General features: G+C 34.8%; 2 protein-coding genes across 2 annotated transcripts in view; one reads left to right on the plus strand and one right to left on the minus strand.

Moving 5' to 3' along the window:
- LOC129227892 (adenosine deaminase-like) overlaps positions 1-2,056 on the plus strand; it is a gene marked incomplete at its 5' end in the record, with an annotated part of 35,363 nt that extends 33,307 nt beyond the window's left edge. The window contains 2 exon segments of the mRNA XM_054862511.1: positions 532-658; positions 1,716-2,056. Coding sequence (XP_054718486.1) covers positions 532-658; positions 1,716-1,826 — 238 coding nt within the window.
- Positions 2,057-7,105: 5,049 nt separating this feature from the next.
- LOC129227949 (probable cytochrome P450 12a5, mitochondrial) lies at positions 7,106-26,687 on the minus strand. The gene is made up of 5 exons (XM_054862572.1): positions 26,661-26,687; positions 26,436-26,605; positions 16,368-16,446; positions 12,934-13,131; positions 7,106-8,342 (listed from the first exon to the last, which is right to left on the minus strand). Exons 1-5 carry the CDS (start codon positions 26,685-26,687, stop codon positions 8,232-8,234), a joined length of 585 nt encoding a protein of 194 aa, XP_054718547.1. The 3' UTR covers positions 7,106-8,231.
- Between the last annotated feature and the right edge of the window lie 219 nt (positions 26,688-26,906).

A 26,906-nucleotide genomic window follows, 5' to 3' on the forward strand; every position in this document is an offset into this window, starting at 1 on the left:
CTGCCCCATCTGTAGTTGGGGGCAAACCTAACATTGCAACGTCTTAATGCTGCGATTTGGATCTGCGAAGTCTTCACAATGCTGCCAGGTTAGGTTTGTCCCAACTAAAGTCGCACTAAAAAAACTATATCAACTGGTCCAGCCTTTTTTTTTTAATTTTGTTTTTTGCTTCTTACTTTTTTTTTCTTTGTTCTTTTCATTCAAGCAGCGTCGTATTTTGCCGATTAACCCTAAGAATATAGGAGAAGCTACCGTGATGCCTTCTCAACTCGTCAAGTGACCAAGAAATACTAAATCACATGACAAAAACTTCTCAGTTTGGTATGGAGCCGAGTAGGGTTCGTGCATAACCAACGACTTACTCTGCTGGCTCTAAGTACAGATATTGGTTCCGCAGGTTTTGTTTGCATGGTTAATTTGCGATGTTTGGTTCATTAGGGGGGGGAGGGGGTTATTGTGCGTGAGCTAGTGCAGAATTCATTATTTGTACATTTCACATTTGTATGTTATGGTCTAATTTCTTCCATCTAGGTTTGCAAAGCACAAGGCTAACTTCTCAGTAAGTCGTGATGACCCTACAATCATTCAGAAAACCTTAGATGAAGAATATTCTCTGCTAAAAACATGGGGACTTGAAGACAAAGATTTAATAAGAGCGGTAAGTTTAGGGATTCGTGATCAGTACATAAATCGACCTAAATAAGTACACATTTTTGCTAAAAGTCAGCAGAATCTTAAAAAATGCATATAGATGGTGCCAGGGAGAAGGAATAATATGAGAAACGGTTTGTCAGCATCACTCGGCTACGGTTTTTTTTTTGTCAAGACCAGAAAACAAAATGACGATAGATCACGCTAATAAAGCGACTTTAGTAAAAATATGCAAAGAAGAAATTGTCCTTCTTATAAATTCACAACCAGTTAGAATGAAAACTAATAGATTTATCAGGACAGCAGATTCTTATGAATGCTCACTCAAGTATTTCAAAATCTGACGATAGATGACGCTAGTAAAGCGACTCAGGTAGAAATATGCAAATAAGAATTTGAACTCTTTATTAATTCAAAGTGAGAATGTTAACTACTTGTATAAATGAAACTTTGAATAGCAACCAGTCGTAGAGTTATCAGGAGAGCAGATTCTTTATAAATGCTCTATTTAAGTACTCTTTCAATATCTGACAATTCGTGACGCTAGTAAAGAGTTTTCGGTAGAAATATTCAAACAAGAACGCTTACTTTTTATAAATTGTCAGTTGGACTGTTAACAATAATTGAAACGCTGAATGTTAACCAGTCATAGACTTAAAAGGAGAGAAGATTCTTATAAATGTTTCATTTTGCTTCCACTACTGGGTCTACCCTCACTAGCAGTTTTTGAAGTTATTTCAGTCTAAAAAGTTCCCGCGGTCTCGTGAACTAATGTTATCTGCAAGTCATTCAGTTGATGTCATATTCTACATATTTTTTGGGTCCGACAAAAATTATAAAACCTTAGGAGCTTCCCACAGTTTATAGGAAAATTCATTTGGATGTAGCTTAAAAGCAAGTCACCAGGTTATCTTTTTAGTGGCCAGGGTGATCTGCCTTAAGAAATTTTCCGTACGTTTTATACCCACCCACCACGTTTATTTATTAGTCATTTGCGAACTTCATTTATTGTGTTCGATTGAAGTCATTTGTAGTTTTTATTAAATATGTTCTTTTCGTTTCAGAACATTAATGCAGTCGAAAATTGCTTTCTCCCTGAAGATGAAAAAAGTCAACTACGAAACCAGTTGCTTGAAATCTATGGAATAACTGAAAATGATTTAACTGCAATGTGATCAGTGGCTAGCAACTTCTTCAGCATGACTGCAACATCTGAAGAAAGATGACTAACTTGTACAATAACTGTAAATTTTAACCAGTATGGAAACAAATGTATCATAATTGCTGTGCTATCAAATGTGATATAATATGTAAAAAAAATACTTGAAATTAAATCAATTTGTTAAGGAGATTAAAGATAACATATCTATACGTTAAAAAAATAATAATACAGCCTCGAATGTAAAAAGTAAATGTCAAAACATCAACAATGTGTCCCGGGGAGTTGTTGAAAGAAGTTATCACTTTCATTTCATGTTTGAATGCGTTTCGTCTTTCGTTTTCTTCCTCTCGTTGTTTTTATACCTTTCTTACCATATCAAATATTTTGTTGTTAGTTGCTCCGTGGATAATTTCCTCAATGAAAGTGCTAATTTCCTTCGTTTAGTAAAATATTATCTATATTTGAGGTAGTTAAGCAGAGCACCGAAAGAAAAGTCCGAAACGCCACACATTATTTTAGGTTAACATACCGGGATTTCACAGGTTTCCACTAATCATCAAGTAGGGGAAGTATGCCCAAAGTGGCATTAGATATACTGGAATGATCAAGACACGTTAAGCTCGCTCATTTAAGAAATTATATACGCTTACATATTAAAATTACTGGTAGGTACAAATCGACTGGGTATGAAACTTTCGGATGATGAATAGAGAAAGTAAACTCAAAGCAGGTTGGCCTTAGCATTCGCGATCCTTTAACACTTGTAAAAAACTGAGGGACTTAAAAGAATCTTCACGTATTGACTAGCTACGGGCAGTAACCACAGTTCCGTAGTGCACCCGTTTTTAAGTTAAGACGCAAGCAAAGTTTCGCAACCAAAAGTCAAAAATGGTTCATATTATATGTCCTTGTTAATTATAATTATCAATTTTGTGACATTTATGAATATTATTTTAGAAGTTTCTTAGAATTGAGGTTCCGATTGGATGAAATGAATTTATGTGCTTTGGCAAAGCCGGTATGGACAAAAACAAGTGCACCTTTATTTGTGCAAATTATCAGTTCAGTTTAATTTGTAAGTAGTGGGTAAATGCAAATGAAGAACGCCTCTGGGGTCGTGGGATTTCGATTGCGAGTTGCCAAGTCTAACTGATAGAAATACAAAGGTCTACACGCTAAGGGCTGATGAACGGAGCCTGAAGCTTTTGCCGGAAAGCTAAACTTCTTACAGATGAGCATGAGTTTTCTGATCTATATAGCTGCTATCGAAATCTATCAAAGCTCTGAGCTACATCACCGTGCAATTTGGTTTCATTTGACTAGTTAGTTTAACCACTTTGACTACCCGCTTTACTCATATCTCCTACTTTCTTTGGACCTATCCCACAGGCAAAGCGTGGAAGGGTTACGTATTTTGATGATTTTTATATTAAACACAAGTACGTGCCTAAATTTGTTCTTTCAAATGTAAACAATCATAAGTACAGAAAAATATGAATGACAAAAAAGTATCTAACGTAAACATAAACTATTTTTTATTACTATCAAAGTCCGAATACCCGCTTTGAACGTACCTCCCTTTTATGTTAGTCTCCATTCTTTTCACTTTTCTGCTACTTCTAGAGGGTTAAACATATTTTATACTGTGAGTTTATTGTGATCATCGCGCAACCTCACAAAGAAAAACGATTTCAAGGTTTTCTGAAAAAAAAAAAAAAACAATAATAATAATAATAACTTCATGCCTGTACCCCCGTCTTTTTCTCCCCCCCCCCAATGATGGAAAAGCATTATCCTAGTTATTTTCAAAAAGATAGATGGCAGCACTATTAAACGTAGTTCTTTGACTGCATCAGTTTTCAAAATACCCCCTTTTCTTGACTCATACATGAGAATTTACTTCTGAGATTGTTAAACCTATAATTTTTGCAAAATCAATCGATACGAACTTTGAATTTCGTTTTAAGTGCAAAATCTACGTCTAGTTTAATAACGAAGTTCCTCAAAAATGTGTGTGCGTGTGTGTTTACATTATGCTGGAAGGTTCAAAAATAATTGTGCGATTTCACCAATTGACCGATTTGAGAATACTGGATCTGCAGGTTTCTGGTGGAGCTTTCATGGAAGAGCGAGTTGTAAAGATTCAATCGCTTGCCCCCATTTGCAAGATTTTATGGGGAGAGGGGGGTGCTCAGATATTTTCCCATGGTTTAGCAGGATATCTTCTTCGTGGAAACCGATTTTAGTAAAGTTTAGAGTCTTTAAAATTTGACATTTTTAATAACTTATTCATTAATGGCTAGAAAAGAAATGTTTTTACATTTTTGCAAAGAATAAAGTCCTAAAATCAAGGAAGGTCTAATTTCGGGGGGGGGGGGCTAGAGACCCCATTTTCCCCCTCCTTCCCCATATGGGCGCCTATGCTTGCCACTTGACATCTCTGAGTGTTACTGTATGTGCTACACTTGCTATTTATTATTCAGTGGGTCAAAATGGCGATCACGGGGGAAGTGATTTAGCACTTTATGCTTGGTCCATTTAGGTCACCAGACCTAACACCACGTGATTTTTTCCAGTAGGGATGTGAAAAGGACACTCTGTTTTACCCTCATCACCTGCTAATATTGAATAACTGAAAAATAGGATCACTGTAGCAATTCCTTCTGTAATAACGTACATGGCGTACGGCAGGAGTGTGAGAATATGTGTTGTATCGTTCAGGCACTAGGTGGCAGGCACGTAGAATATCTTTAGAATAATTTAAGTGTGTAATCAAAAGTTCGTATTTTGATTCAATTTTTCCTTTTAGAAATATACATGATTGAAACACCACCATTCTTTTAAATCACCCTGTATTTCAGGTGACCCGTGCCTGAACTCGAGAGCAGAAACAGCGCGATGGTCAGGCTGACTTATCCGACATTTTGGTTCCAAGGCAGAATTGGATCCAACCTCGTTTCTAGTATTTATAAATACGTTATAATATTCGCTGGTTGCTAAGTCGTAAATTAATTGATGATAAGTTGAGTAAAATGTGCCTTAAGGTAAATTTAGAAAGATAACTTCGTTCTCAAATTCAGCAAAAATGTATCGAGATATGTTTACGGTAATGAACCTCATTTTCACACCTTATTTGTTTTTAATTTGTATTAATTAAATTGTCTTCATCTACAGAATAAAATAATCAAACATCAATCGGACAACACACTTAAAGCTTTGACACCAGTTTTCTGCAATGAGGCTTTTGTACAAATGTTTATTTTTTTCCCCCGACAATTTTGGAACCAAAATGTCGGATAAGTCAGCTCCCCTTATATAGGAGCCTTAGCGATGGTGAGAGGTGCGGCGCAGATTCACGAGCAAGGCTGCAGACTATTTCCTAGTTGGGGGAAAGAAAACCTAACCGTTTGATAAAAACAAAAGTTTTAAACTTCAGCTAATGAAGATGTGAACCATTTTTTTCTAGGATAAAATCCACAGTCAACATGTTATAGTATTTATATTTAAGTATTTTCATAGGAGACTTAGATTTTATGATTAGTCAATGTCACTTTATATAGCAGACCTTTTTTTTCTTGATCTGCGTTAGACAACTAAAAAAAAAAACAAATATCTACGACTGGCTGCCTGAAAGGGTTAAGCAGTACGAAGCACATATGTCACTGCGTAAGCATTTACAAGTCAACGCGGTTTATTAAACTACTTTTTGGTACAGAAGTACCTCTAGTAGAATTGTGTTTCTTTAACTTGCGACATTTTGAGCTCACCAAGTGCACGGTTTTTTTTAATTGTGCGGACAAAGCATCTATGTGCAATACCACCAATTACAGTGTGTAGCTTTCCGTATTCACATATCATTAATTATCGTCACAGTGTTAGCTCAAAATTTTCAAATATACCTCTCTGACTTAAAAAAAAACTTTCATAGGCTCAGTATCTCCTCTGATTATTTGTATGTTCATCTGCTTTGTTAACACGTTCGTGTGAATAATTTCGAAATATCAGCTAATGTCTAATTATTTAAGCTGATTGCATGAACCGTTTTTCAGATTTTCTGTCTTCTTCTTGGTTTCATTAAATACTAATGGTACCCGCACGGCTTTTCCCGTAGTAAAAAATTAAAAGGTCATTTGGTTTGCCAGTATGTTTACAAATAATACACGATGAATTTTCTCGCCTATGTTATGGTAATTTGTTCGTCCATGTTATGATAATTTAGTCGTCCATGTTGCGAGAATTTGCTCGGTAAAATGTTCTGAAAATTGGAATAGAAAGATAACAAAACCGAATATTTTAAAAATCGCTTTGAGGTGCACACCTCCCATGCTAAAAACTAATTTTGTGCCAAATGTTATGAAAATCGGCAGAACAACCGAGGCGCTATGCACGTCACAGAGATCCAGACAGAGAGACTTTCAGCTTTATTATTAGTAAAGATAAAGATTAGTTCCTTTACTGTTTTTTTTTTTTTAGGTATCAACTTAAAATTGATAGCCAGCGCAAGTGCACTAGTTAAAACGAGGGCGGATCCTGCTGTTAGTTCGGAAGAAATTATTGTTAAAATATGTGCACACAAATTTAGAAAACATATTTATGTATTGTGGTATTTGGGGAAAAATAGCAGGTCTGAGGCTCTACCCATGTAATTTCTTAAAATTTCAGTCCGAAAATGCAGTCATAGAATGTGTATGCTAACATTAGGGAGCAGGTTTAAGACAACTATCGCTCAACAACTGCATCAGTAAGTAGCAATCTACAACGTTTTGACGCACAAAGCGTTGTTGATTGCTACTTACTTTTCCGCACAAAGGTATCAGTGTTTGAATCATCCCATTCATTATCTTAGCACAAAACTATCCAATAAAAGACAAAAATCAATTAATTTCAGCTCTTCTCAATGGTAATTAGTAATTTCAGAGGCGGTCATCAAAATCTTCAAAATGATTCATTTTTTTTTTCTTCGTTGGCATAACCGAGAAATAATTTAGCATTATATGTGTTCTGCTGTATTAAGCACAAAAGTCGTATCTGCACTTTTTATCAAAATTGAGTTACGGTTACCAGGTAATTCTTTCTGTCATAATTTACCAAAATACAATGTTTTACGTTCATTTGTGAATGAGAAATATTTTTAAATTTTTTTGGAAAAGTGCCTTCTGAATTGAGTGTATTAAGGCATAAAACTTTAAAAAGAAATTTCTCATTTTGAACTCAGGTGCAGATACGACTTTTGTGTAGAGCACGGCAGTATTGCTTGGTGAAAATACAAGGAAAGCGCAGTAGTAAGAAAAATATATTTTAAGCGACTTAATTATTTTTTCAAGCTTTTGCAATTTCATTTTCAGCATTTTTTTTTTTTTTTTTTCATTGAAGGAAAAATCAAAATTTAGTTCATTACACACTAAAATAGGGTAAGATATTTTGCTATCTCTGTCAACGAAAGTCAATTCCGAACTTGGTATGGAGAGTCGATCACTAATACAAATCACGGCAATATCAAAAATTGTTAAAATTTTGTCTTTTATACTAGTCTGTTAAGCTTATCAATAAAGCATTGTTCGGCTCTGGTAAGCTGAAGTCCTCTCTCTCTCTCTCTCGTTGAAGAACTCATTTATTTTCAGGAAGTTTAGTCAAATTAGGAAGCCTTATTGAAGAGAATTTTTAACGGGTAATCTATTATGATCTCTAGTCACTATTGCCATGCTAGTCCACCTCAACTACGGGCCCCTTTCTTTAAACTTTCTAGGAAATAACGTACTCTCTCAAGGTCAAACACATTTTACATGAGTTTTAGTGTACGTCTCTTTTTTTACTTATTGGAAGATCTTTTCAATATCCAACGTTATCTGTTGATGACGTTTGGTCTGTTGTGCTTATTAATACTACACATCTATTTTTAATATCTGTTGATGGAATTTGGTCTGTTATGCTTATTAATACCACACATCTCTTTTTAATATGTATTGATGAAGTTTGGTCTGTTATGCTTATTAACACGACACGTCTCTTTCGAATATCTGTTGATGGAGTTTGGTCTGTTATGCTTATTAATACGACACGTCTCTTTCGAATATCTGTTGATGGAGTTCAATCTGTTATGCTTATTAATACGACACGTCTCTTTCTAACATCTGTTGATGGAGTTTGGTCTGTTATGCTTATTAATATGACACGTTTCTTTCGAATATCTGTTGATGGAGTTTGGTCTGTTATGCTTATTAATGCGACACGTCTCTTCCTAATATCTGTTGATGAAGTTTGGTCTGTTATGCAAAAAAAAGGCGATACATCTCTTTTTAATATCTGTTGATGGAGTTTGGTCTGTTATTGGTTTTAGTACGACACATCTCCTTTTAATATATTTTGATGAAATTTCTCTGTCTTGTTAATTTTGTTCATCAATAAGATTCATTTGCTTTCAGTGTCTGCTTGTAAATTTGAACTTCAAAGGTTTGTCTGGTGTGTTGATCAGTCTGGTCAAAATATCAATATCTTCATGATGGTATTCAACTTTAAACTGACGAATGATCTGAAAAAGAGAAAGAATATCAAATGTAAATATTGTGTTTTTGTTTAAATCCTAGCGGGGGGGGGGGGGGGAGGCGAGTACAGTTGATACAGGGTTAAAATCATACAGGACCTTCTGGTTTTAGTGTGTATGAGCCTTGAACTGAGAGTCTGAGCAAGACGATTCAGACTAAAACTGGTTTGACCGACGCATGCGGAGAACATTTTTTCTTTTGAAAGTTATTCGAAACAAAACTTTTTTTTTTCTTTCTATGCACAAAAGTAAATTTTTGAAGTTTTCATTCAATCACACTTAACAACTGGATGCTTAAGTCACTAAAAGATACTGCTGTGTTACTTAAATAAATTTTAATCCTAATCCCTAATTCCTTAAATTAATTGGATATTATTTTACTTAACAGAAATTGCTTGTATTCGATGCTTGCTTTTTACCGCACTTGAGTTAACATAATGGTGTATTTTTGGTCAAATTGATACATGGTGCTTTGATTTTTGGTAAAGTTTGATACCGTATAATAATTTCATTTAGAAGTTTAAATAATAAGTTTTTCAGTTTAATTTTTTTCTTTTTCCAGAAATGTTCTGAAATGACCAAAAAAACTGAAAGCGAGGAAATTCCTTTTGAAATATGTGATAGAGCGTTTCTTGAAGAAAATATTTGCATTAACGGTACATCAGAGATACGTTCATCATCTAACTCAGATCAAGCATTTTATGAGAGTTTTTTTTTTTTTTTTTTTAACTCTTAAAATATCATTTCGTTACTAATTACGCGCGTCCTTATAAAAGCTTTTTCCTTTGTGAATCAACCTGACCTAAATTCTGTGTAGTTCAAAATTCGAAAACATATTTATTATTTTTTTCATATGATTCTTTTTAGCGTTATTATTATTATTATTACAATTTTTACGAAGGTACTTTAGCAATTGATAGAAAGATATTAACAGTATTATAGTAGATTTTATTTTCAAGCACAACATTAGAAATAAAATTTAAAAAATCAAAATGTACTAACCATACCTAGTCTCCCCAATTTCAAAAGTTTTACGTATACTACATATGGCGATTTTCGTCCTAGTCCATCATCAAATGTGTGTCGCGCACTTATTCCCATTATTTTACGGAAGTGTTATATATTTATTAAGGAATTATTATTTAAGGAAGTGTTGTATATTCATTTCCGGAAGTGTTACATATTTATTTACGGAAGTAACTTCGCTTTTCTCTAACTCGTGATAATTTTCGGATTTATCAATTGAAAGCTTACACATATGCCAGAAAAATATTATCGTGATAATCAGGGAGAGGTTGGAGTTCAACCCTAACAGCTTTTGTTTTTAAGCTATATTGCTGATCCTAATATGGTATTTAATGTATTGCAAGGGCTGTCATGTGATTTCCCCCCCCCCCCCCAGAAGAAAAATTCTGGCGCCAGTGTAGACTCTCCCGTTCCGAAGATGTCATTCATTTCATTTGTCGTTGCAGAGTTTCATGTGACAGAGACATCTTTCATTTAATGTGTCTTTATGGTGTGCTTGGCGTCTTGGGGTGTCATTCATTTCATGTGTCACTGCAATATCTTCGACTTCTTCGAGGTATTATTCATTCAGTGTGCTATTGTAGAGTTTTGTGTTTCCGAGACGTCATTGATTTTATATGTCATTGTAAACGACCATGCTTCCATGAATTCATTCATTTCATGTGTCACTGCAGAGTTTCATGTTTTAGGACCTTATTCATTTCATGTGTCTTTATAGTGTGCTTGACGTCTTGGGGGTGGCATTTATTTCAGGTGTCATTACAGCGTCATCGTCTTCATCGAGAAATTATTCATTTAATGTTCTATTATAGATTTGTGTGTTTTCGAGACGTCATTCACTTTAATGCGCCATTGTAACCGATCACGTTTCCGAGATGTCATTCATTTTATGTGCGACTTCTTATGTTTCAGAACCGTCATTCATTTCATGTGTCTTTATAACGTGCTTGACGTCTTAGGGATGTCATTCGTTTCAGGTGTAATTACAGCGTTTTTGTCTTCTTCTAGAAATTATTCATTTAATGTGCCATTACAGACTTTTGTGCCCTTGAGGCATTCATTTTAATGCGCCGTTGTAAAATACCACATTTCAGAGACGTCATTCCTTTCATACCGACACCTGGTCGCTTTCGCTAACCACTACCGTGGTTGCTTTAAACACTAATTACACTTCTTATCGACAAAATATCCTAACAGTAGTTAGTAAGCGTTGCTGAATTTTGTGCTCACTGACACACAAGAGAAAAAAAAAACAGATTAATCAAAAATAAGACTATACTAATCCAACAGACATTTGCCGATTCGTTACTATAGAATGCTTGGCTTGGTGCATCAAAGGATGCTGTTTCGTGTTCCAAAGTTCTGCACTACTGTATTTTCTTCAAAAAATGTTGTAAAGTCTGATGCATTAAAAGAAAAAAAATCTAAAGGCGAAATAAATACATAAAAAAAAAAAAAAAAAACTAAATCAGGTCTGACCAACAAGCTTGTGTCTCGCTATACGTGCTCCCGCGCTCATCACGACGCGCGGAAGCTCTTATTGGTTGAAGTATTCGATTCAAATGGATGATCAAAATTGATTCAATGCAGGCCAGGACCTCTGCAACAAAATTTATTGGGACCCTCCGTAGAAGCCAGCAGTGTACAGGGTGTCCCAAAAATGACCGGTCACTTTTAAAAATCAATAAAAACAAAACGGGTGGAGATAGAAAGACTCGATTTGTTGCATTAGTCTTAGGACAACAGTAAATTTTCATACACTCAAAAATAAAACAATAGTTACAATGTTCCTCAACAGATGGCGCTACAGGTAGTTTAAAAATATAACAGAAAACGCAGTCTGTAAGTTCGCCAAAATGACCGGTATACTTGAAAAATCAATAAAGATTAAACGGACAGCGACAGAAATACACCGTTTATTTGTAATATACTTGAAAAAACAATAAATTTTTTAGACACACACGCCTGAACCCTTCTCGAACTACCTGCATCGCCATCTATTGTTGAACACTGTAACTATTTCTTATGTTTGCATATATGAAAATTTTCTGTTCTACAAAGCATATGGCAACCAACCGCGTCTTTCTGTCTCTATCCGTTTAGTTTTTATCGATTTTTAAAAGTGACCGGTCACTTTTGTGGCACCCTGTATATTTGCAACGTTATTAAGTCTTAGTGTTAGTTTTTCTTTCTTTCTGTCATTTTTTTTTTTTTTTTCATTTTTTTTTTTTAAATTTCTTGGGCTATTGGCAAAGACGGATCCAGAAAATTTTCAAGGAGGGGGCGATTGATCTCAGATACTTACCCTGTTATAAATTTCAAAACTTTTGCCTCCCTAACATCATGGAAGATCGTTTCAAATTAAGGGGGTTTTTTTTTTTTAGTTTAGAACTTCCATTTCTAAAAAAAGCCACCAAAAGTGTCCTATAATTGCTCTTTTTGTGCTTCAATTCGAAAACCATTCTAGGGGAAAGCCCCCGAAACCCATGTATGTCATCTAAGATAGACAAAAATTGAGTATTTGGAACTTCAATAAACTTTCTGTGCAAAGTTCCCATACCTGTCTTTAAAGTCTTAAGAGATGTGCCACAATTACATTTTCAAGAGTACAATTCGGACAAAAATTCGAGGAAGAGCCTTGTTTTTCGTAACTTTATTGAAGATCGTGTCTAAAATTAAGTTTTTCGAACTTCATATGTCAAAAGAGAGTTCCTGCATCTTGGCTCAAGGAGGGGGCGATCGCCCCTCCTTGTATCCGTCCTTGGCCATTGGCCCCTTTAAGGACGCCCCCCTGTCCTCGACATATTACAACAAAAAAGTCGATAAATGCGGGGGCGTAATAAACTAATGCGATTTCTGAAGCGAAGTGCCTAAATTCACCCCATAGTCGGACATCGAGTTAGGAACTGCTTAGTCCGCTTGGTCTCAGCTTATGTACTCATTGTCTAGAAATGTTACTGCCTAATATAGTTAAAATGCTTAAAATAAATAAATCGAGTTAAAAAACGAGTTGGTTGAGGAAAACTATAAAAGAGGTATATATATATATATATATATATATATATATATATATATATATATATAAAGAAGAAGAGTTATTAGCTCCGACTAAAATACGTATTTAAAGTAAGAATTAGAGTAAACTTTTAAAAGGCGCCTGTTAATTTCTGATGCAAAATTGGTGCAAGCTGAAACCAATTTTTAATTACGTAAAATACAAAAACTTAGCAGCGACGCGCAAAGACCGGGGGAAAGTATTTCAACAGGGGTGCCCAACTGAGGGGGGGGGGGGCGTGGCGCAGACTGTGACAGTAATTTTTTGGGGGGGGGGGTGTTTTGAGGGGCATTTTTTTTCTAGGGGAGGCTCTTGCTTCTGGGGGGGGGTCTTCGCGATATTCAGGGAGGGGGAGCGCTCTTGCTCTTAAGGGAGGTGGGCACTCCTGATTTCAAGCAATAGCAATGAATCGGACAAGCTCAGGTTCAACCCAATTACAAAGCCTATAAAACCAGAAATTCAAGAAACGCGCACATGCACGATGCACATATGTCATACCTCCGTAGTCAGACAAATAATTTCTAGCTCGGCAAGTCTTCTACCCATGCAGCTACGAACTCCATAACCAAAGGGAAGAAAACTGAACCGGTGAACCAAAGGCTCTCTGTCTAGCCATCTCTCTGGTTCGAAAGCTAGGGCGTTCTTGAAATACTTTTCTTGGCGGCAGATTTCTCGGTTGTTCACAATAACGATCGTCTGGAATGAAAACAAAGAAATATTAATAATTTCGAAGCTTCTAGTGAAAGTCATTCATAGGTATGTGTATACTGTAAGAGAATTCCAAAACGTCACAGATTACTTCTGCTCAGTTTTCCAGGATTTCATGGATCTTCACCAGTTTCCTGTGAAAAACAAGTAAATAAGTGAAAAAGTGTAATGAATGCTGCCCGCCTTGTCTAGTGGTCAGAGGCGTCTGACAGCGATGAGGTGATCCCGGGTTCGAATCCCAGCTCGAGCATGGACGTACTTTCTCTCTGCTGTCCTTGTCCTTCCTTTGTGTGAATGTGTTGTTATGCTGTGAATGGTTGCCTACCCTATAAACGGGTCCTTATGGCATGTCTGTACTGTGGAAGTCGGACTTCACACCAAATTACGGTACAGTTTGAAAAGTGAAGCAACGCACCCCTAATTGCCTGCCTAGCTGGCAAAAGACAACAACAACAACAATAGTGTAATGAATTGCCACAAGTTGCAGGAGAGAACTAAAAAAAATCCGAACATTTTACTGATAATTTCCATGAAACATTTCGCGGTTTCATAGGTTCTCCCCCAATTCCGGTGAAAATTAAGAACCTCTGTCAAAAAGTTTCCTGAATTACTACTAGTTGCACAAATTGAGACTTCTCACTGTTAGGAAAATACCTTTAGCTACCAGTTTAAAGACCAACTGAGCGTATTTATTAAAAGTGATCGACTTTTGCACGATTCCCCCTCCCCTTCAGATTGACTGTGGTCCCAATGAGAGCGAATATGTCTTTGGACAGCTGCAGCGAGGCAACAGTTTCCGGTGGAGGAGATGCTTGGTTCTTACTTGCAATTCTGTCATAGATATGGCCATGGTTTCATTAATGCTTCTGGCTCATTTTGGTAAGGTTTTGGACACTATGGTAAAAACCCTGGTGTCCAAAACTATATTTTTAGAGAAAACATCAAAAACAGAATAAAGTGTATCAAAGTTATGTTTTATATTGAGCATTTATTCAATGTGTGAACTTTCAACTTATTTATACAGCAGATTTTAATCTAGTTACATCATAAAAGTTGAATTCTTGATTAAAATTTCAATTTGTGTGCATGAGTTTATTTATTTATTTATTTATTTATATTTTGATATTAATAACCAAATTTCCCTATGTTTGTGCATGTGTACAAATGAAAGCAAAGTTGCCAAGGTTTTTTACCGCCCTGTTCAAAAACCCTTGGGTCCAAAACTGTCCTAAAGTGTCCACAACTATTTTTTTGAAGACCTATATTTTGTGAGATAGTTTTAAAAACAGAACAAAATGTGTCAAAATTATGTTTTTTTTTTTTTTTTTTGACTATTAAATGTATCTATTCAATGTGAATATGCAAGTATAAATATTATGTAACTTATTTACACAACTGATTTTAATGGTTTATTTCAGAAAAATAACTTGCTCTTATTGGGCAGGTTTCGAAAATTTTCGGAAAGATTCGGGGTTAATTTCAGGAATGTTTCTGGTTTTTGCGGGAAACGAAACTGCATTTTCCCAGATATCTTACTGGCAGAAATCAGGCTCATTAGCTATCCATTTTTTTTCAAGAACGTTTCTGATTTTTTTCACAATGTGTGATAGGAAATAAGGCCCCTTTTACACTCAAAAGCTTTTTGTATAACTTTCAACCAATAAATATATATTTTTTAGTTTTGTCTGTGTGTTGCTTTGAAACCAGTAAAATTTGGATTACTTCTTCTAATGAAGGGAAGAGTTCGATTTCTACAGAGGAAAGCAAAGGGTTGGCTTTTTTGAGTTTAGAGCAAAATGCTTGCAAAGTTAAAACAGGTTTTTTTTTAAAATTTTAATTATTATTATTATTTATTATGATTATTATTTTTGTTATTATTGTTGTTGCTGTTCTTTATGTTATTTTTATTGCTGTTATTGTTGTTAATGTTGTTATTATTATTATCGTCGTTATTGTTATTAATAGTATTATTATCATCATCATTATTATTACTACTATTATTAGTATTATTATCAACATTGTTATAATAATTATTATCATTGTTATAATAATAATTATCATTATTATCATCATTATAATTAAATAATAATTTTCTATTATGGTTATTTTTAACACGGAAATGTTTTGACAGCATATAAGCGTCAATTGTATTTGTGAAGTAAAATAATAAAAGGGGAATTTGGGTGGAGGGGGGGGGGGGTATTTAAGGAAACTATTATTATTATGATTATTTGCTATTATTACTATTAATATTATTATTACTATTACTGATATAATGATTGTCATTTTTAATACGGAAATGTTTTGACATCATGTAATGCTTTTTTCTCTTTGTGAAATGAGGAAATAAGTACTCTGCTTTTAGTGTCACCTATCTGATATATTTCAACTGCGTTGTAACACATATTCCAGTCAGGATAAAATTACCTCTGAAGCTAAGAGTTAATGATAATACACACAATTTGCAAAAAATAGATATTCATATTGTAATATTTAACTGCAAAACAAAATTATTTTTGCTATTATAAAGTGATAAAGTTCTTGTTATTAAAAGTTTAGATATTAGTATTAAACTTCTAATACCCAAAGTAGTATTTATTTAGTTAATATGAAGCTTATTTCAAATATTTTGTTCCATTAGTCGAGTACCTGCGGGGCAAAGTGAAATAGTTTTTTTCGTTTGCTCATCCAATCATTTACTGAATCATTTATGCATTCATTTATTAATTAATTCACTTATATTCCTTCATTTAGTAATTCACCTATTTATTCGTGCATTCACTTATTTTCTTATTCTTTCACTGTTTTATTCATTTATTAATTTTTTTTCAATGCCTAAATAATTTATTAATTGAATCCCTTGTTTATTGTTTCAGTTATTCATTTGACCTTTTACTTACTCATTCATTTGATCAAAAATAGTTTTTCATAATCAAATAAAAAATATTTCATTAGAAAAATATTTACTTTTTATTATGTCCCACGAAAAAAAAAGGAAATTTTTCCACTTTTTTTTTAAGCCCAAATTTCCTGCCACAAGAAAAAATAATGTTTTAATGCAAATTTTATTATAAAATAACTATAAAAAGAACGTCCCTTCTTTACGTTCTGTACTTTTTCAAAACACAATTCCAATTTGATAATTTTTAAAATGCTCAGACATCACAATTTCACTTTGCCCCACATTCCCCTACTTACAAAGTTAGTCAAAAAATATTACTTACTCCGGCAGGTATTCTATAGCCAGCTATTACTACTTCCTTCATGAGCTTTCGAGCTACGCCTGGAATTATTGGAAATAACCTGAAACAAAACGTAATATTTAAACTGTTGAAATTCCTCGGTATTCATGCTGTAAACCACGTATGGGGTAACAGCACCAGAACGGACAAAGGTTCAGTAACAGGCAGTCATAAGTTTGGATTTGAATCATGAGAATTTTTGGCAGGTAAAAGTGATGTTTTCTGAGGCTCATGAATACGGTGCAACCATCTAGTGTTATCAGAGTGAATTTTATGAGCCAGTTGGTATTTATACAAAGCAGTGTTGGAAGGTTATGAACAGCTACCACGAGGTCAGCTGCTGTTACATGCTCATTTGGTGCAACCATCTGGTGATATCAGAGTGAATTTTATGAGCCAGTTGGTATTTATACAAAGCAGTGGTGGAAGGTTATGAACAGCTACCACGAGGTCAGCTGCTGTTACATGCTCATTTAAGTTTAATAAAGCTTTAGTCTTAAAAATAATAAAATTTTGCACATTTTGAATAGAAAAGGGCACTTTGTCCATTACTCCTCCTTTCCTCATCCTATCTATCCGGGTGTCAACAGATTTTTCGGTTGTCTGTTATTGGGAGTCGGATATTTTTTTCGAAATTGAGCAAATAAAAATAGAACCAACTCATTCTGAGGCACCAGAAGCAGCCAAACGTCAAATGGTATGCAGTTGCACGAGAGAAAAATAGTTTAAAAAGTCTAAATACATTAAAAGGTTCAGAAAACTGAGTTAACCCGAGAGCGATGTCTGAAGCATGTTTGCTACTTGGGCCGTTACCCAAGTTTAGCTCCGATAACTTCATCTCCGATTAACGAATTTTCTATTCCATTTGCGCAAGTAGGGAGGAGGAGAGTTGGTTAGTAGTACAGTAGAGTCTCGAAAATCCGAGTCTCAAAAGTCCGAGGTTCCGCTTAATCCGAGGTGCTTTGTTGATATTTTTAGTGAATACTTTTTATAGATAAATAATGTTTTAATCTGAAAAATGAAACATTTTGTAACGTGGAACTATGTACAATAAGGTAATAAAAAGAAGTTGAAAAGTTTAGAAATGCCTTGGAGGAAGTAGGAAGTAGGTTGATACAAAAAAATAACTTGAAATTAAAACATTGTTTTGCCTCAAAGGACGAACAAACAGCTCTTTTGGAATATCCGGTTGAAATTTAAAAGGGAAATGCAAAACTTGACTCTGCGAAATTTTATCCTTCAATGACTTACGTTTCTGTATTATGTGAGGTACACACATAATACACGCAGAACACACATAGAAACCAATGTCGCGACAAAACTTATTCGAGGATGATCAAAGGGCAGTTTTTAGTTGCCTGCAAGTTTACACACAAGTACATGCAGATATCAAAAAAAAAAAAAAAAACTTATCAAAACTCGTTTAGTATTAATTAAAACATAAATTTATGTTGATAATTAAGTGATAAGTTTTTAGAGGAGACAATATTTCTTTTTCATTGCGTAAGGAAGTAAACAGCGCATGTCCTTATGTAGTCTATAGAATTTTCCGGATAATTCGAGTTTTCAGTGATCCGAGGTGGATCGAGCCCCATTTACCTCTAACTTTCGAAACAATACTGTATTTGTTTGCAGGAGCGAAACAACAGTTCACGCCTGCTTTTTTAAATTTTGGACAAGGTAAATGCCTTTGAAAGGGTGAGAATTCTAAATTGTATAAAGCTCTTGTATAGAAAAAGAAAACTGGTGGATATAACAGTACTATGTGAATTGAAAATTCAAATTGAAGCGTTTCATTTTTTCGATTAAAGTGTGAAAGATTCTTTTACTAGCATCAGCTTAGTTATGAAAGTTGTCCAATAAGAAGAACAGTGTCATTCATACCTTTTAACCATTTAAAGCCCCCTCCCCCTGTTTTCAAAAAGCAACATTTGCCTCTCTCATCGAATGAAATAAACACTTAAAAAATAAATAAACGAACAAATAAAGTAGTTCCACCTTTTAAAAATGCAGCTTCATGTATTTTTTTTCCATAAAAAATTCTTTAATCGCGCAAAATAAAAGAATTAAAAATAAAAAGCTAATCAAAATATATACAATTTTTTTTCAAAAAAAAAAAAAAATCACTTTTTCTTGGTAAAAATAAAGTACCTGAGATTTTATTTTTCCAATTTTGCAAAAACTAAACTGAATAAGTATATAGTAAAATGTCTTCCGAAAAAAATAATTTTTTATCATAAAAAAGAAACTTCTGCGAAGCTGTTTCATTCTGTTGAAATTGTAAAACACTCCGAATTATATTTTTTTTCTTGCTGTCAAAATTTAAATAAAATTGATTAATTAAAACTGTCGAATGAAAATTTAAACAACTAATATCAAGAATCATTATTTCACATTAAAAACCAAGGCTGATAAGTCGAAGTCGAACTGATTTTGGGGTAAAAGAGTGGAGTCGGAGTTGGGAGTCGAAGACCAGTCATCTTCTGTCCGACTCCGCAGCAATCTAGTAAAAACATTTGTACTTTGAAATTATTTAATTTTGATTCAGTCATCTTTATCTCAGAATTGAGTCACCGAGATAGATATATTTCCATTTTTATTACTAACTTCATTCTTATTTATAAAAATCAAAAAATAAGTAATTTTGCTTTATCAGAGAAAAAGGTTTGAAAACCGCTCTCAGGCATTAATGTTAAAAGTTTTTTGATAGTTGAAAAAATACCCTTAAAATAGCTTAACTGAAAAAAAAAAACGATCTTTATCGGGCATACCTTTTATCGGGAGTTTTTTCTAACAAACTTTGTTTGAAGCAAATCCGTCATTCAGTTCTTAATCAGTATTTGTTTCAAATTTTCCCGTGGACGCTAACGTTAAGTTCTTTGGAACATCTCAAAATTATTCACAAAGTTACGCTCTATAGCCAGGGCTAAGGAAGAAATACCTGAAATACACCGCCAGCTCAGTCAATTTCAGCCGAGGACTGCAGTTTCGTGCTTATTTAGCACTCATCAGCCCGGCGTAGGAGTGACTGAGCTGGAGGTGGGAAACCTCAAAGTTGGAGGTTTTCCACCAAGGAGCTCGGAGGTTTTTGAGCTGGAGGTTTTCCACCTCCAGCTCAGTCACTCCTATACTGGGCTGATGAGTGCTAATAAGCTCGAAACTGCAGTGCTCGGCTGGAATTGACTGAGCTGGTGGTGCATTTCATGCAGCTCAAAATTGTACAAACCAAAAAGTGAAATTCGGGAATGAGGTATCTTCGCTGAGATCGTTCGAACAAAATGTTTGTTAGAATTATTATACAGATCAAGTGGGGAACTGACAGACACGCATTTTCCCAAAATGCAAATTCAAATATACAGGTTGTGCAGCAAAGAACTCCCTGATTTCAAAATTAAATATCTCTAAAACAAAGGACGATATTGGAATAAAATAAACGACATGTTTATTATGAAACCCATAACAATCATGTACTGAAACTTTGAAATTAGTAACAAAAATCGTCAACAGATAGCGCCGCAAGCTATAAATGCAATAGAAGTTAGAATAAATAATTAGATAAAAATGGAACAACGTTTAAAAGTACAAAAAGGATAAAAAGTTTTTAAAAACGCAGACATGTTTCGGAGGCAATAGCCTCCTTCCTCATCCATTTGTTCATTTCGCATTGAGGAAGGAGGCTATTGCCTCCGAAGCATGTCTGCGTTTTTAAAAACTTTTTATCATTTTTGTACTTTTAAACGTTGTTCCATTTTTATCTAATTTACCTTGCACAAAGTTATCGCTTTTCAATCCAATAAATAGTGTTGCGAAGGGGTTGGGCGTTTCAGCAGTATTTTTGTGCCACTAAGCCTTTCAGAGGTTCTTACATTACACTAGAAATTATCGTCCAACTCCTTCGCAGTACTATTTATGGGGACTTCTATTGTCATAACAGCATGCAGGCAATTTTTTTTTTACTAATTTCAACGTTTCAGTATATGATTTTTATGGGTTTTGCATTGAACATACCGTTTACTTCATTCCAATATCGTCATTTGCTTTCCAGAGTTTTAATATTTAAATCAGGGTGTCCTCCGCTGGATATCCTGTACAAAGTAAATAAACATTCGAGAACAATATTGCAGACAACATTTCGTCGCCTCAGAGCAACAGTAAGATACGTAATCCAAGGAAGACTGTTGCTCTGAGTCGACGATTTAAAAGTTATCACAAAATTCACGTAAGGAAATTTCGTTAAGGTATTTCTTCCTTTTTAAAAGAAAAAAAATCTTAAAGAGAACGAGCAAAAATCTATGAGGGTCGGTCAAATTTTTCCGTGGACCGGTACCGGTCCGCAGTACCACATATTGAAAATCGCTGGTCTAGTCTATGCCATTACCCCTTCCTCCCTCCCTCTCCTCGGCAGCCCTGCAGCAATTAGATTAAATTGCTGGAATAGCTGATTTATCGAGACGACCGATAGTGAGCTCCCAGTGTATTTTTCATAGAAATGACTTCAATTTTTATCCTGCTAACACATTCTACTCTTTATGGGCACTGTATCTAAGCACAAGAGTAGATGTATTACATGCGATGTGTACTGCGCCATCTATTAACAAACTCTAAAAAGCATCAAAACTTTGGTTTTAAGCTAAGAAGACGACACGAGTATAGCTCGTTGTAGAAACAAGTAAATTCTTTTTTATTCAAATTACTAACTAGAAAAGCATTTGAGGGCGTTTAAGATGATTGGATATGAAACTTTTAATGAGCTGCGTTTTCATAAATAAACACGATTTGATTTTTAAACACACCAACCACTTTTTTTTAAACACGAAGCGTAATATATTTTTTGAAAGTATTGTTTTTCTAGAAAACCGTAACAGAACGCTGTCAAATTTAAGTTACGGAGCGTTCCATTATGAAGACGTATCCGAGGCTTATTAAAAAAAAACGAGCTGATGTGTGCATCACATGACTTCCTTTTACTCCAATTTAATGTCATTTCCCCATTATTCGCTATTTTAATGTGATTCAATATTTATTCTCTAAATATCACCAACAATGGCCAAATTGAAACCAAAAAAAAAAAAAAAAAACTCCGCCAAATTTGTCGCCAAGTTGGCGAACAAAAGACTGGCGATATATCGCCAAGTGTCCGACAAATTATAACGCCACTTGAGTTTACATCGAAATTAACAATGATTTCCCCCCAAAAAGGTGCAAAAGACCCCCTTAGGAACATCCGAAAGCAACCAAAAGGGGAGGTGCACAACTAGACCCCACTACGAGTCTATGTACCAAATTTCAACTTTCTAGGACATACCATTTTTGAGTTATGCGAGATACATACGCACATACGCACATACGCACATACACACATACGCACATACATACAGACGTCACGAGAAAAGTCGTTGTAATTACCTCGGTGATGGTCAAAATGGATATTTCGCATGTCTATACATTCTTAGGCACTTTTCCGCATGTGGTCGAATCGAAAAAAAAAACTCAACATTCATTTGGGGGTGAGCAAAATGGAAATTAAGGGCGATTTTTGAGTGAAAATTTTTTCGCGAATACAATACTTCCTTTTTTGTAAAAGGAAGTAAAAATCAACGTTTTAGTTTATCTTCCTTTGCCTTGAATTTCCCCAAGTTGCTAAACCCTTTTTTGCCGGAGAAATTTGGTCTCTTTGTGTTTCTTACTTAAAGTAATGCGCAAACGATATTTTTTCTTTATAATGAAAATTATTTTTTGAAGTTGACATTATGTTGTTTTTTATTTATTTTGAAAGTATTTTTTTGGCAACAGGGGAGAAACAAACGATTTCTTTTTTCCTCTTTTTTAGCACAATATATATGTCTATATTTTTATTTTAACGTGAGCTCATTGCTTTTCATTATTATTTTTATTTTTTTTTTCGTTTTAAAAGCGATTAAAGATTTTTTTTATAATGGAAAAGCTAGATTAACTCATTTATTTAATAGGTTTCACTACGTTATTTGACGTTTATTTAATTTTTACGTATATATTTCTTTAGATGAGGGAGGCATATTTCAATCCTATAATTCAGATTAAAATGTTAAAACGTTACGTTTGAAATAATTTGCGATTTTAGCTAATTTTGAGAATATTGATCAGCTACTAGAAAACCGATATTGGTATACGGAAAAGTAGGCTCGTTTAGTTCTGGACAGAACTTCTTGTTTTAAATTAAAACGTTGTAATTTTGTTACATTTCTTGGAACAGTTGTCCATTTCTCTGATTTCTCATCAAATTATAATTGTAGAATGCTTTTCTCTTCGAGGAAACAAAGTAAGGTTGTCAAAAAAGGAAGAAAGTTGTGAAGAAATATTAACCCCGACCTTTTCCTATGTTCTAAGTTTATATTTAGCACCTCGAAAACGTATTACTAACAACCAAGCGAAGGAAGAAGTCCTGAATGAAAACGAGCTGATGTGTGCATCACATGACTTCCTTTTACACCAATTTAATGTTATTTCTCTATTATTGCAATTTTAATGTGATTCTCTCTCTAACTCTCTAAATATCACCAACAATGGCTACATTAAAACCAGATTTTAAAAAAAATAGCCAAATTTGTCGCCAAGTTGGCGAAAAAATTTGGCAACAAAACGGCTACCAAAAGACTGGCGATATATCGCCAAGTGTCCGCCAAATTGTAACACCACTTGAGTTTGCATCGAAATTAACAATGAATTCCCCCCAAAAAGGGGCAAAAGTCCCCGTTAGAAACACCCGAATGCAACCAAAAAAGGAGGTGCACAACTAAACCTCACTAGGAGTGTACGTACCAAATTTCAACTTTCTAGGACATTACGTTCTTGAGTTATGCGACATACATACGCACATACGTACATACAGACGTCACGAGAAAACTCGTTGTAATTAACTCGGGAAACTTCAAAATGGATATTTCGAGCGTCTATACGTTCTTAGGTACATATGTACGTGTGGTCGGGTCGAAAAAAAAAACTCAGCATTCATTTGGGGGTGAGCAAAATGGAAATTAAGGCCGATTTTGGAGTGAACATTTTTTCGCGAATACAATACTTCCTTTTTTGTAAAAGGAAGTAAAAAAGAGTCACCACTGAGCTGAATATATGTTTTTTTAATCTCATTCTTATAAAATAACAAATCAGGAATGGCTAGGTATATTTGGCAGGAGAACAATTAATTTATAAGAAGCACAAAAAAAAAAAAAAAAAAATCGTCGCCAAGTTGGCGAAAAAACTTGGCGACCAAAAGCTTGGCGATACGTCACCAAGTGTTTACCAAATTATAACACCACTTAAGTTTGCATTGATATTAACAATGATTTCCCCCCAAAAAGGTGCAAAAGACCCCCTTAGGAACATCCGAAAGCAACCAAAAGGGGAGGTGCACAACTAGACCCCACTACGAGTCTATGTACCAAATTTCAACTTTCTAGGACATACCATTTTTGAGTTATGCGAGATACATACGCACATACGCACATACGCACATACACACATACGCACATACATACAGACGTCACGAGAAAAGTCGTTGTAATTACCTCGGTGATGGTCAAAATGGATATTTCGCGTGTCTATACATTCTTAGGCACTTTTCCGCATGTGGTCGAATCGAAAAAAAAACTCAACATTCATTTGGGGGTGAGCAAAATGGAAATTAAGGGCGATTTTTGAGTGAAAATTTTTTCGCGAATACAATACTTCCTTTTTTGTAAAAGGAAGTAAAAAAATTACATTTTGCTAAGACATGGTAAAAAAATTCCGAAGCGTTACTAAATTTGCAGGGAACGTTTCGGAATTTCACAGGTTTTCACCAATTTCTTGTGAAAGTTACGAATTCTGTCAAAATGTTTCCTGAATTACTCCAAATTGTACGAATGCAAACTATTCATTGTTGAGAAAAATATTTCTAGCCACCAGTTTAAAGATTAATTAAACGTATTTATTAAGTGAATCGGTTTACGGGTGATTAAGGTTTGGTCAGCTTTAAAAGACTCCGAGTGGAAGCAAACCACTCTTTGGATTCCGCAGGTATAAATGAGTAGAAAGCGAGTGCGTATACTAGGTTACTAGTCAATCTCTCTCAGAGTTGGCCTCAGTTGCAATAATGCTTTAGTTGCCAATCAGGAAGGTGCAAAGCCACAACTCATATCTACTTCTGTTTTTCCTGAAGTAAACCGGACATTTTTCTGGGTTATTTCGAAAGGTTAGAGGGTGATTTCAGGAAGGTTTTTAGCGGAAAACATTCCTGTTTTTCGCAAGACATGTTACTGGCAGAAATTGGGCACATCAGCTGCCCATTATTTTCGAGGAACGTTTCCGAATCGTTTTTACAGTGAAGAATGTTGTGCATATTTTGTACTACAGTTTTTACTTCGTGAATTAGTTTTTCAACCGTCTTGCAAATAGAGTAGTTTCGAAAATTTAGGTTTTTTAGGGTAAGTTTAGTATTTTTAAAAAAATATTTTACCGGTGCGCTTTTACTGTTTACGCTTCCTCCGATTACACCACAAATGATAAATGCCATTCGCTGGTGTAATCTCTGCCACCAGATGCCATTATCATTGCGCAATGTTTAATTCGCATCTTTACTCACGTGTACTGGCAACGATATGGTTGATAGCAATCGTAGAACGCAATTTTTAATTCGCTTTTTGATTATCATAACGTGGAAACGCCGTAGACAGATACGCCAAAGTACATCATTTGTGACGTCGTAAAGACAACGTCTTATTTTAAAAATGGGACATTTGAAGAAAATAATTAAAAACTAAGCGTTGGGAAAATGAAAGTTTTTTCTCTCCCCATGTTATTATTATTATTTTTTATTCTATCAATTTCAGTGACTAAAAGAATAACTTTTGACTGAAGGAAACAACCCCATTTAACCATTTACTTATGCGTACTGTATTCTGACAGCCATAATTAAGAAATATAGAAAGAAATTAAGAGAAGTGAGAAGTTAAGAAAGTTCCGCATATATGCTTCCCCCCCCCCCGCTTATATGGTCTGATTGTCTACAAGAGGGATGGCTAACCTTTCTGAGAAGAGTTGAAACAAAAAGTTCTGCATTCCTATTTAAAGGTTTTCAGCACACTGAAAAAATGGTACTTATCAGCTGATTATATGACTCTTTCTCAAATAGCATTTTTCTTTTCTTAGTAAGTCTGAGTGTGGAGAAGCTCGGTACAGGCAAGCTCGTCGACACAGAACTCTAACAAAATATGAATTAGGCGTGAGCTCCTATTTTGTTAAAACAGCGCCCTACAGTGTCGGTAACAGCAGACAAGTTTATTCACTTGGCATAAAGAGCTTCTTGATGGATAAGTTGTAGTAGAAAATAGTTGACACAAATTAAGTTCTTCAAAATAATGGAAATAGCCATTCACATAGCATACAAATATTCTAAACTTCGAATGGTCTATAGTGTCAGTTTTCATGCAAAGCTTATGAAAAGTACCATATTGTAATACAGACAATTTGAAACAACCTCCTTGCCCATTTTAGCTATCCTGCGGCTAGATAAAGCTACAAGTTATATATTAATTATCTTTTAACACCATCATATTTACAATTGAGCCTAAATTGTTCACAAGTTAGATTTTAAAGATTTCCTCCGAGCATGAGACCGTTTACACAATTTGACAAAATTTCAGAAAATAATATTAATTTCTGAATTAAAAAAAGAAAAAAATCAATAAATCTTCGTGTGCCACTCTTAATGCTCAGCTGAGACACACAATTGGCCAAGTGCAACTCGATAGGAGGTCACTAAATGTCACTATGACCTCCCAAAGGTTTTCTTATTTGGTAAATTTTAGCTGACGATTCGGAAAATTTTTAGTTTCCTTCGGCAAATTTTTCGACTTGAGACTTTCCCCTCTTCCTAAAATTTGAGTTTGGGGCACAAATGACTGTGGCACGCGGGTTGGCCATCCCCGTTCTAGACCGCTGAACGGACCATAGTCCGGATAATGACTGCTTTAAATACTGCTTAACATTTGTATGGTAATTACATGTCATTGAGAGGCAAATGTCAATACTAACCTTTGGGACTCTTTTAAGCAACCTTTGACGTACCGCAGCTGGGTGAACACTTCAGGTGTTATTTTGCTTTCTTTGGATGGGAGAAGATAATCTATTTCTTGATACAAGATCTCCTGTTTCTCTTGATTTTTGGCCAATTGGTACAGAAGAAAACCCACAGAATGCGACGTCTAAAAGAAATAGAACCGAAGATAGTTTTCTTATGCTTAAAAATATTGACTTTACTGTCATATCGTGGAAACTTAGAGCCATGTTGGTTAGCTTTACTGCTAAAGGTACGGTCTTGCATATAGAAATAAAATTTACATAAAAGAAAAACTTTTTACTAGTTTTTTTTTTTTTTTTGAGCAATCACGAAATGTTTACTGTTTTCACTTGACCATTTTAGATGTCCTGCCGTCCTTTGGTTTTATTTTTGCCTTCGCCTCGCTCTGCAGCACTACTGTCGATCGGCTTCCCGATGCTGCTCCT

This window comes from Uloborus diversus, chromosome 8, assembly GCF_026930045.1.
Source record: "Uloborus diversus isolate 005 chromosome 8, Udiv.v.3.1, whole genome shotgun sequence".
Classification (NCBI taxonomy): Eukaryota; Metazoa; Arthropoda; class Arachnida; order Araneae; family Uloboridae; genus Uloborus; species Uloborus diversus.

Excerpts from the sequence above, each read along its gene's own strand:
- LOC129227949 (XM_054862572.1), bottom strand. The coding sequence starts at position 26,687 with ATGGCTCTAAGTTTCCACGATATGACA. Across the intron at positions 26,606-26,660 it reads TAAGTTTCCACGATATGACA|ACGTCGCATTCTGTGGGTTT; the intron begins GTAAAGTCAATA and ends TATTTCTTTTAG. Across the intron at positions 8,343-12,933 it reads TTATTTGTCTGACTACGGAG|ATCATTCGTCAGTTTAAAGT; the intron begins GTATGACATATG and ends TCTCTTTTTCAG.